Below are 12548 nucleotides of genomic sequence, written 5' to 3' on the forward strand. Positions count from 1 at the left end.
TCTGATATTTGTGTAACTTATATTAAATGAGAGTTACCCGTGAATAAATAAATAAATAAATAAACAAAATAATGCCAATAAATAAGTCGATAAAAACGTATAAGCAACAAAATATGTACTAAAATACATCCATCATGTCCACTAGTGAATCTTCAAATACATTTTGCTTTGAAAGACAATATATTCTAAAATCGTGTTTCTGTCAGACACAAACCATCAGTATAAAAAAACAAACAACATTAAGAGAAAAAGAAAATCCAATCATCAAGTATCGTATAAGGCTGAAATATCAATATTCAGTTCTACTTTCAAATATAACTTCAATGATTTCAACATTTTAATCATATGTATCATACAACTTAAAAACTACTAATACAGATCAAAAAATATATACACGATTCCTAAAATTATCTTTGAAGAAATTATATGCTGTACTCAAAAACCCTGCATAAGTAAATCAGCAAAATTCAGTTACTTTGTTGGTAGTGGGGCTGTGTCGAATATATTTTTAATGAACATGTCTTGAAAGAAAGCATATCTGGTCCAAATCATTGTGGTATGTAGGATGACGCAGCCTTATAAGGTCAAACTCAGAAAATTTTTATTATTTTCATCAGCTATTTTAGTCAGGAACATTAAAATATTAGTTTCCTTTAATTTATTGTAATATCAGTTTACATAAATGTTAAAGTCACATCTCCATATTAAAGTATCATTCAAAAGATATTGTTTTGTAAGCCAGTATAATAATGTGTTTTAGGATATGAAAAACTTTTTAGAAGATCGAAAATTACCAAAGAAATTGAATAGTTTGGCTAAACTATATCAAATATTTTTATTTACACAATACCAAATATTTCAACCCAGTTCTTTGTTTTCCTTTAGTTTTGCATTGACGCTGGCGCCACCTAACGGCAACAGTCCACTCAAATATCTATTATAAGATAAAATAATTGCTCTTATTAAAATTAAATCAGTATTTTCTATTGAAAATTCGAGTTTATAAACTGAGACTTGTAAAATAAAATGGATAAAGCTATGTTGTTCCTTTGGTGGACCTAAGACTAAATAATAACTTAGATACCGTTATCACATAGTATTTGAATTTATCACATTCGAAACGACTTTACGCTTTCTAACTGTATGCTAGGGATTAAACATTCCCGCAGTCTCTATCAAACAGTGACATCCGCAGCCCGTTAGACAAACATCTCTGAAGGAAAACCACCACTTCAAACAATTCGTGTGGCCCCCATGCCCGCAAGACACGCAAGCGTTTGCCGCACCACGTACCGACACGTGACACACAGTGCACTTCAAAGTCAACTTTTTGCACGAGGTACAGTTACTGAACTTGGATGGTTTCATACAGTCTTCGCAGTCGCTGACGAATTCAACTCCTTTGTGGGGTTCTGAGGTGTTGCATAAATATTTGAGCACTTCTGTTCTGTTGTAAATCAGACCCCACCTGTGTAAGGTTTCCGCATAGGCAGTCTTATAGTATTCGTAGAGTGAGTTAGAGCGACACTTTTGGACAGATTTGTCGACGAATTCTTCCACTCGAAGGTTGTCTAAAGAAGTTGATCGTGTCGTTCGCAACATTGGAATTACCCAACCATCGGCTATAATTTCTGCAGTAGGTATTGTGTGGTAAAGAGATCCTCCAGACTAAAAAAAAGTTTCTCATGTAAACTTCAAATTTAATTTTGATATGCGTATGAACTTTAGGACATTGTACTTATCAGCTATGCGCTAATTGAAAAAATTAAATGACTAAAATCAAATCTGAAGACAGAGTGGGTTATAGAAGGTTGCCTTCATTGCATAATGTGTATGGATTAACTATTTTTTCATCTGTTTCTCTACTACTACTACTAATCAAAATTTGATCAGTACATTGTCCTGGCTCAATTATTTGGTCATCATTTTAAACAAATCACCGTGTCACATTGAAAAGAGTCCAACATAAATTCCTGAGATCTGTGCTTATATTATGAATATGCACATAGATAATCATGATTATGCAATTCTTTTGAATGGTCTTAACATAGACTTGTTGAGCAGAAGAAGAGAAAATACTGGCCTTATATTTCCATACAAATTAATTAATGACCTTATTACATAACAGAAACTTCTCGAGAGGATTCACTTACTCTCTATCTTACAAACTTTGGAATGCACTCTCCTATTGATCGTTCACTTAGAATGTTCACTGAGAAAAACTTACATCTAGAGATCACATATGTATTTTGAATCATAGTCATAGATCTTTATTTGCTCCAGTTACATATAATGTACATATAGTTATAAACTCCAAGGAGTGTGGAACATGTCAGTAGTAAATAACAACTAAATAACAAATCAAAGTTTTACATTCATAATCAATATTATCTCACGAGTAGTTTTAAGACACAAAAAAAAACAATATATACAAAAATCAGGCATATGTAAATAACATTCATATAGTTAGCATACTATCATTTAAGAATTCCTGCAAGCTATAATAATGTTTTTCTACGAGATAGCTCTTCAAACGACATTTCATTGTTGAAATTGGAAGATTTCTTAGAGTGAGTGGAAATTTATTGTAAATGTTTATAACGCTATATTTGACATTTCTCTGATTGTATGTATAGTTGCATTTCTCATTTCTAAGATCATTCTTTGTTCTGGTGTTGTATAAGTGATCCTTTTCACAGTTAATGAAAAGTTCTGATTTGTTTTCTGTTACAAATACTACTGCTTCATATATATATAGAGATTTATCAAAGTTAAAATTTTGCTCCTAATAAAAGCTTCTCTGCAGCTATCGTTTTTTTTTTCATCTTATAGATATACCTAATACATTTTTTTTGTAGTATGAGTATCCTAGAGATACCAACAGAGTTTCCCCAGAATATTATTCCATATTTTATTCTAGATTGAATATAAGCATGGTATGCAGAGAGGGCAGCTTCAATTGAGACATGTTCCGACAGTATTCTCAATGCATACCAATATTTTGCAATATTTTTTGATAAGTAGTCTATGTGATTTTTCCAGTCCAGTCTCCTATCTATCAAGAGTCCCAAAATTTTTACCTGATTGCATATGTTTATATTTTGATTATTATATTCAAAGGTATTCAACTCTGGCGAGGATCTATTTGCGAAATGAATTATTTGAGTTTTGTCAATATTAAGTAGTAAGTCATTTGCTGTGAGGAAATTGTTCGAAACATCTAGCACATTTGTTATCTTTGTTATCTTTATCTTTATCTCAGTGGTTTTACTCATTTTCACATGCTTGAGTTTACTTCTCGAGTTCCACTTTTACATTTTTAGTATTTTCTTTAATTTTTAAATTGTATATGAATATTTATAATATTTGACACCTGTACTATTACAAAAGAGGTGATTCTGTACAATAAATGAATAAATTAAGGGAAACATTAAATTTCTCTACATAACTTTCTTTAGATGGTTGACATTTTGGAAAATAATCCTTTTCAATTTTCAAAAGCCAAAAAAATTCCCTTGTGAAGTTGCTACATTTCCTATTGATTTAGCTTGGGTTTTTTTCTGACTGGTAGTTTAAACAACCAAAAAAACAGTAAGAAAATTCGACCCCCCTACAAAAAAATTCTATAGAAAATATGCATTAAACTATATTTCAAGTACCCAAAAGATCAAAGCAGAAGCAAGCAAGTAAATGAATTAGAAATAAGTTACCTTTAACCTTCTTTTCCCAGGGAGGTGCTATAAAAAACAAGTAGATTGATTATGAAATGTGGTAGAAATAGTACTAAAATTTTTGATTATCTAAAAATGTGATTGAATAATCAAATAATATTTCAACTATAACACTTGATAGAATGAATAACTTTATAATAATCATTCATAAATATTTCAAAAGGTTTGCATTTATATGTGAAGTCATAATTAATTTTTCGAATGAAGGAATACCTTTGGGAGGAAAATAGGTACAGTAATAATAGTTTTGTTTTTGTGGCACAAAATACTACCATAAATTTGATATGTAGGCAATATTTCAATATTCTTCCATCTGATTCCCAACTGATACTAATCTTAATTAGAATTAATTTCGAAACAATTATAGTGAATCAATACAAATAGTTAAAAAAAACTCTGATGACTATATTCATTGTAAGCAAGTCGTCATAAATTCTGACATTAATAATATACCATTGTAACAATCAAACATCATTATCATTACACAAATGAAATTGAGTCTACTCTTATCCAGTGACAGATCTGTCATTACTACCACTTACAACTACTACTACTATTACACTGATTGAATTTTAGAGTTAATCAAATAAGCACTTTTGGTGTAGAAAGTTAAATCGCAAATTTGGTACACATTTTTTCTAACCTATTTCATTGAATTTTTGATTAGATTTCATTTTTCCAAAGGAATATTATCAGGAGCTGCTTGAAAAATAAAGCCTTAAAACACTTTTTTCATCTACCTTTCTTAGAACCAACTAAAAATCCATGTGAACCGACATCAATTCTATTTAAAAATTGAAAATAAGTACCTTTCAGCAGTTTGTTATAGAGAATCGATAATCTGTTGACAACTAATCTCAAATCTGCATTTTTTAAAAATAACATATTTTACAAAGGAATAACTGCTTATAAATGAACTACCAAATGACATTAAACATTTTTTCAACACAGAAAAATAATTGCATTAAAGAACTAGATGTTGTATCAATTTATATCATCACATTTGTTTGTTTTTGTTATCAATCAAACCAATTTCAAAATAGCTCCCTTCGAAGTTATACATATACGTGGTTTGTTTGAAAAATAAGGTGAATATTCAAATTTCGCGGGATATCTACATTCGATTGGCGATTTTTTATGTTGGTATACTCGTCTCGAACATATGTTCATAGTTTCAGCTGTTTAGCATCTTTACTCCCTCAAAAAACTTTAAAGAAAATTAGTGTCACTTCTATTTGAGGAATCGCACAAGTTTCGTCTTCTGAAAATTGTTGAAGAATGTATCAAATATATTAATATAAACTTTCGTCTTTCTTTATGGTTTCAAATCGATGTGTTTAAATTCTTTTCAGATCTGTAATGTTCTGAAACTTTTTGGGTGGAAAAGTCGAAAACTTTCGAAAAACTATTGGGAAGACAAACATTCGTCCAAGATTTCTTCGATATAATTGATTCCGAGATTATAAATTTCCACACCATAAGATACACAACCACATGAACTGGATTCATAAACATGTTTTTAATGATGTGTTTTTTAGTACTGAAGTTAATATCGAATAAAAATAGTACTTACTCCTGGCGATAAAAGTGATTTCATCGATGATTTCCTAGTAGAAACTTCTTGATCTTTACCAAATATGCAGCACAACATAGCTGCCATCTGTATGTCATGTTGAGAAGCATAATGAGATATCCTTGAATGAAGTGAACATATCATTAATTTTCTTCAAATCAATAAAATATTTATAATAGAAATTAATATAAAACAACAAGAATTAATAGGTGCTCCTGGGCGACTTCATAAATTATTGAATAAAACCACAAAGATATATATCGTTTCTTTTACTACATATCAATACTTTTTAATTTGGTGTGTCCATGAGAAATAGAACACACTGTATATACTTTTATTTCTACAAGTGCAGCTCTCTGGTAGAAGTAACCTATAAAAAAATGTCTGAACTTACAGTGACTGCATCAACTGGTTTCCAAATGGATGATTTGACCAAGACATTTCTTCATCTGCCTGTTGAGGATCTGCAACGGACTCAGCCAAAGTCCAAGCCTGAACTAAATCATATCGACCAACTAATGCAGCGGCTGCAGCATTGTGTTTACAAATGGTTCCAACATCCCCATCCAAAATATACTCTTCAGCTAATTGCCTGTTGACAAAAAATAACCCCAGAGCATCATAAATGTGAACTACAGCTTTGGAGAATTTAGTGTGATTTTGCTTTGCTCGCGACCTCTGCCTCTGATAGTAGTAAGCAGAAACCGTCAAATAATCATCATTGCGCTTAGCGAAAATGTTTTCTAAGGCAGACAGAGCGCGCGGAGTTGTAGAGAGAGCTCTAGGGGTTATGTCAGGATTTTTTGTTAGCTTTCGGGTGTGTACTGGTCTCCCGAAACATACTAAGGTTCCGACTGAACAAAATTTGGCACCTGATGTTCTAGGGAATGGTATGTAAGCGTCGTTATATCCACCAAAAATACTAGAGGGTTCTATATAAGTCCTATCATAAATTCTGTTGCTTTCAGCGTCAGTAGACAACTGTTCTAAAGTTGTAACCATTTGACGTAGGCACGGTTCTAGACAAGTTCGATTCTTAGACACCCGTTGCTGCGCTAAGTGTTTCAACATCTGCAACAGTTGAACAACAATAGAATCATGTACTTTTGACTCTTCCTTCAACACTTCGAATCCAGGAGGAACTCCATGGGGATACGCACTAGGAAAACTAACCTTCAAGTTTACAGTAACTGTGTTTATGGTTGCCTTAACGAGTACACTCCTGGCAACAGCATCCATTTTTTTAATCACTAAATTCGGTATGTGCACGTTGAGCAACGAAAATTCCTGTTGCAATGGATGTATTTTCGGAGTAGTTTTTTTAAATAAATTTGGATTTTCTGTATTTTCCATAACATCATCACCCTCTTTAGCTTCAATAGGATCATACCCACAAAGTTTCTGTATGAAAGGTTCGACCCTCCAAACAAGAAGAGTTTGATCTTTCGACCATGTCACCAGCTGAAAATCTTCATCTCCAGGTTTTTGCTTTCTCCAATCGAAGTCCAAAACAACATCTCTGTGTCCAACGAAAGTATGCATTGACGTAGCTCTATTGGCGGTGTTCCACAGCAATAAACTGTTTTCCCCCCTTCTCAATTGAGGCACAACTGCTGTTAGCAGACCACTACCAAAAGGTGTGTGTCTAGCTCTCCAAACTGGTGCATTAGTGGTTATCGAATATCCCGACTTCCTCGGGTTGGAAGTATCAAAAAACTTTACTGAATTATCTTGACTTGAGGAACAAATATGGGTTTCCCGGAAGGGGTTCCAGTCCAAACCGTGTATCTTCGACACATGTGCAGCAATGTACTGAACGGGCGCAGATGCTTTTCTCTTGTCCCAAATTTTTATGTCACCTTCATGTGCGGAAGCCAAATAATACGGAGATAACGGATTCCATCGTACTTGGGAGGCTTCCTCTATGGCAGAAAGGGATAAGGTCGGACGTCTGGAATCACGTAAATCCCATATGTGTATGAACGTGTCTACTGAACATGAAGCTAACAAATTCGGTTCAAATTTGTGCCAATTCAGGTCTGTTATTACTCTGGTGTGATATCGCAAGCAATGTGTTTGTTTTAGTTCATCCGCCCTTACTATCAACACTTCCAGTCTCTGATTGCTCTGAAATAATAATGGTAATGAAAAAAAACCTTCACACTTGTGAACTGTGGATAAAATAAAAATCTTACCGATATCGAACACGTTTCACTATGATGAGAATTAGGGTTCCATTCAGCTGCTCCAACATCATATTTACTTTGTCGTGGGAATTTCTGAATTAACTGGTCCACATCTTCGAGGTTCCTAATAGCCAGACAACGTCTTCTAAAATGGAATATTGGGTTTGAATGAAAAGACATTCACAATTACCATTATTGCAATGGGCAAGTTTGCCTACTGCTTTTCTAGATAATACTAAAGCCAGTGGCAGGAATCCCCAAGGGTTTATTGAATGAATGAGTGGATATACATCAACAGTATTGTTGATAAACACTTTTGGAAATCGTCACTGGACAATTATGGAAAGAAATAACAAACAAAGAATCTATTGAAAACATAGCCCAATGATGTGGAAATAATAACATTTATTATGCTTTTTCATATGTGCAACACAATTTTAACCTGCAGTAGTGTTCCGATGTATATATAGTCCTGAGGAAGTCATCTGTCGCTGAATATAATGGAAGGGATTATAAGAATTTGTGCTTCAAACTATGCAGAAAATTGGAACATGCCAATCTGATAATATCCATGTTGATGATTTGACCATGTTATTTGAAATTGATTGAAAATTTATTTCTCTAAATGTGTACATGACAGTGCCCAAAAAATTATATCAGGGTTTCTATACAACTTGCTTTTAGCTCTTAAATAGGAGTCTTATTATAATATATTGTTTTCATGCTGCCTCTTCTAATTATTCTTTAAATTTTTAGAGGCATTATGATATGAAATTTTGGATTACAATTTCCCCATTCCAAATATACACCTTTACATGTGATCTGCTCACCCTGCAAGTAGAACGAAATTCCCGGAATAGTCAACTGCCATGGCATTTGCTTGTAAATCTTTGCTTTCTAGGGCAACATAATATTCGCTACTCCATTTCGGAGAATTCCGTAATGTGTTGTTGAATTCCATGTTGACAGAGTACCTATCAATTTCTAACGCTGTCGGAATATAACAATTATATACTATTTAAATGTAATGATTACATATTACTCCAACATCAAAACAACACAAACACATTGACAATATTGTCATAACCTAAAACTAAAACCAAACATGAAAAATGCATATGCACACACTACAAATGCATGCACCACAGAGTGAGAAAATCAGAACAGTTTTCTTTGCATAGTTAATTGTTCTGTGCTAGATGGTTACATTAATCATGATCTTTACATGTCGTATATATATATATATATATATATATATATATATATATATATATATATATATATATATATATATATATATATATATATATAATATATATATATATATATATATATATATATATATATATATACAGGGTCCTGCAACAGTGGCGCGGTGTTCCATATCTCTATATAGGAAGCAGATAGGAATCTAATTTTCTATAATATTACCTTATTGCTCGAGCTCGACAAAATAAAAATATTGGCGGTCACACAGGGTGTTCTATTTTTTCTGGGCGGATCCCAACTGTGTCTTTTTAAATGGCAACCTATATTTTTATCGCTTTTTCGGTTTCTTCATAGAAAATAAAATAAACTTTATGTATATCTGCACTTCGAAAATATTGATGGTTTTCGAGATATCTAGCATGACAGGTTTTTTTTTCCAATATTCGTCACTCAGAATATTTGAAATTATAAAGTGGTGCCAAGTCCAGTTGAAATTTTTTTTTGGTCGAATATTCTACATTGGTAACTCTCTCAAACGATATATCTGAAATCGACCTGTGATATACAGGGTATGAAAAACCGCTTGCCAAATATTGTAAATGAAAATTTGCAAAATCTTCCTTATATTAAATGGAACACCCTGTATATTATTGATCCATAAGAAGCGCCAACGAAACCTCTACAAATTTCATTAAGTATTCCCTATGGCTAAGTTCAATAGTTTTTCTTAAATGAGCATTTCTTTCGAAAAATGGTCATTTTTTCAAAGCGAAATCCATTTGACCACTGATAAGAATATACAAAAAATACCCTTTCCTTAAAATATCGCCCATTCCTGAAATTACCTGTTGCTAGATAAACAAGTTGCGAATTACACCACAAAATGGACGTTCTTGAATAGTTACAATAATTTCAAAAATCTCGGAATTTGTGCCATATTCTTTCGGTCTAAAACAACCTTTCAGCGAATGAAATATTTATTGGAAATCAAGTAGTCTGGCAAATGACAGAACAAAATATTTGGCTGCAAATGAATATTGAAATTTTTAGTCAATCGTGAAGTTGAACTGTCGGTATAATTTCATCAGAATGTTGTTATCAAAAAGTGATTTGATTGATATGATTTTCATATTAGGTGAATCAGACAGGAATTGTTTATTGGCAAGTAGAATTTATTCTCAACGGTATCCAGATAGAAGGCATCCAGATGAAAGATCTTTCCGAAAGGTCTTGGGACGATTCGTTGAAACTGGATCTATTAATTATTCCAAACATGAGCGCATCAAGCCAGCTACTAATGAAGATAATGAATTGCAAGTTCTTCTTGCTGTTGAAGAAGATCCTAGTAGGAGTCAACGACAAATTGGGGAAATAGTGGATATAAGTGAGATATCAGTGCAACGAGTATTGAAGAAACATCGCTTGCATCCATACCACGTTCAGTTACATCAAGAACTACTGTATGCTGATTTCGAGAAAAGAGTGAGATTTTGCAATTGGGCCATGAACAAAATTCGTCGAAACGAATATTTTTTCAATAATATTTTATGGTCGGATGAATCGACATTCCATAAAAATGGATTTGTAAATCGACATAATTACCATTATTATGCGACAGAAAATCCTCACTTATTGAGACAGGTGGATTATCAACATAGGTGGTCGATAAATGTCTGGGGAGGCATCATTGGAGAATATGTAATTGGTCCATACTTTTTTGAGGGACATATGAATGGTGCAATGTATCTCAATTTCTTACGAAATGATTTACCAGGTTTGTTAGATGATATTCCTCTTGACCTCCGCAATAGAATGTGGTTACAACATGATGGTGCACCTGCTCACTATTCGGCAGAAGTGAGAGATCATCTAAATGAAGTATTTCCCAATAAATGGATAGGACGGAATGGGCCTGTACGGTGGCCCGCTAGATCACCAGATTTGACGAAACTAGATTTTTTCTTATGGGGATACATAAAAAATATGGTTTACGTTGAGCCACCAACTTCTCCCGAAAATATGCGACTTAGAATAACGAATGCTTTTCGCAGCATTACACCAGCTGTCTTGCGCAGGGTAGAACAGTCTTTCAAACATAGACTTCAGCTCTGCATTCAAGAAAATGGAAGACATGTTGAACATATTTTATAAAAGTTTCATTATCAACCTTAATTAAACTCTCCCTTTTGTAGTTTTGTAATTTGCCAGTTGACAAATTTGAATATCTAGAACTCAAGCTCTGAATGAATATAATAACATGAAAAAAATAGTTATTTATAATGTTTCTTTCTTTTAACTTGTTTGGTTTGATATTGCACGATTTATGAGTGAAATTCTGCATCCAATGAAAAAATAATTTTCCATTTAGCAAAAAGTGATAGGTACATACATTTATTTCGTTAAAAAGTATTTGTTTGGACACCTTCTAATGTACAAAATTGAAACAAGATATCTTTCGTATATTTTTATCAGTCGTCAAATGGATTTCGCTTTGAAAAAATGACCATTTTTCGAAAGAAATGCTCATTTAAGAAAAACTATTGAACTTAGCCATATAGGGAATACTTAATGAAATTTGTAGAGGTTTCGTTGGCGCTTCTTATGGATCAATAATATACAGGGTGTTCCATTTAATCTAAGGAAGATTTTGCAAATTTTCATTTACAATATTTGGCAAGCGGTTTTTCATACCCTATATATCACAGGTCGATTTCAGATATATCGTTTGAGAGAGTTACCAATGTAGAATATTCGACCAAAAAAAAATTTCAACTGGACTTGGCACCACTTTATAATTTCAAATATTCTGAGTGACGAATATTGGAAAAAAAACCTGTCATGCTAGATATCTCGAAAACCGTCAATATTTTCGAAGTGCAGATATACATAAAGTTTATTTTATTTTCTATGAAGAAACCGAAAAAGCGATAAAAAATATAGGTTGCCATTTAAAAAGACACAGTTGGGATCCGCCCAGAAAAAATCGAACACCCTGTGTGACCGCCAATATTTTTATTTTGTCGAGCTCGAGCAATAAGGTAATATTATAGAAAATTGGATTCCTATCTGCTTCCTATATAGAGATATGGAACACCGCGCCACTGTTGCAGGACCCTGTATATATATATATATATATATATATATATATATATATATATATATATATATATATATATATATAAGAAGCTATCGTATAGCTAAATATATACGTGTTGCGTTTTTGTGAAACTGTTTAATGAAAATCTCACAATAAAGTGTTTCTTGAATACGTATGGATTTTCTTCAAGTATCGGCCTATTCCATTACATAACTTTTAGAACTACCAAGACATTGATATATCTTTTGTTACAAACTAGACCTGAAAATACAATTGAAAAACCGAAAGAGTGTAAAATAGGTACTTTGTTCTGGTGGAAAAAGTTATATAGTTGAAACCTTATGACGCCTAGATGTAAGTCGTGAGTATATAAAGAGCAGAAAACAAGATCGAGGATAGTCCAAAATCCAGAGGTGATCACGCAATGAAAAGACATTCATGAAAAAAAATTGAAAACCCAAATAATCGCCATAAGTATATTTTTTCAGCAAGTAACTTCCGTATTTAATTTTTTTATTTCAAAAACTACACCTTACGATTTGAACTTCACAAACTTTATTTTCAAAACGAATTCATTTCGAAAAAACTACTGTGATAGCGAAACATGTGATGTATATTTTTTCAAATGAAGTTAATGAAGATCAAATCATAAAGTGTATTTTTTGAAATTAGTGTACCTATTTCAGATAGCTATGTGGAAACAGATCATACCCGCTGGTCATTGTTAAGGCGAGAGATTGAAAATGGAAATA

At 32.6% G+C, this 12548-nt stretch overlaps 1 protein-coding gene across 2 annotated transcripts; it reads right to left on the reverse strand.

Moving 5' to 3' along the window:
- Positions 1-1022: 1022 nt before the first annotated feature.
- Wdr59 (WD repeat domain 59) lies at positions 1023-8612 on the reverse strand. Of its 2 annotated transcripts, XM_074174827.1 has the most exons (6): positions 8321-8612; positions 7500-7635; positions 5699-7431; positions 5305-5425; positions 3711-3737; positions 1023-1668 (listed from the first exon to the last, which is right to left on the reverse strand). In XM_074174827.1, exons 1-6 carry the CDS (start codon positions 8449-8451, stop codon positions 1147-1149), a joined length of 2670 nt encoding a protein of 889 aa, XP_074030928.1. In that variant the 5' UTR covers positions 8452-8612; the 3' UTR covers positions 1023-1146. The 2 variants fall into 2 exon arrangements, with proteins under 2 accessions (XP_074030928.1, XP_074030929.1); XM_074174828.1 differs by lacking the exon at positions 3711-3737 and having other exon boundaries at positions 8321-8610.
- Positions 8613-12548: the final 3936 nt, after the last annotated feature.

This window comes from Leptinotarsa decemlineata, unplaced genomic scaffold, assembly GCF_025532065.1.
Source record: "Leptinotarsa decemlineata unplaced genomic scaffold, Ldec_3_MD MMD2_tig00000882_RagTag_RagTag, whole genome shotgun sequence".
NCBI classification, from domain to species: Eukaryota; Metazoa; Arthropoda; class Insecta; order Coleoptera; family Chrysomelidae; genus Leptinotarsa; species Leptinotarsa decemlineata.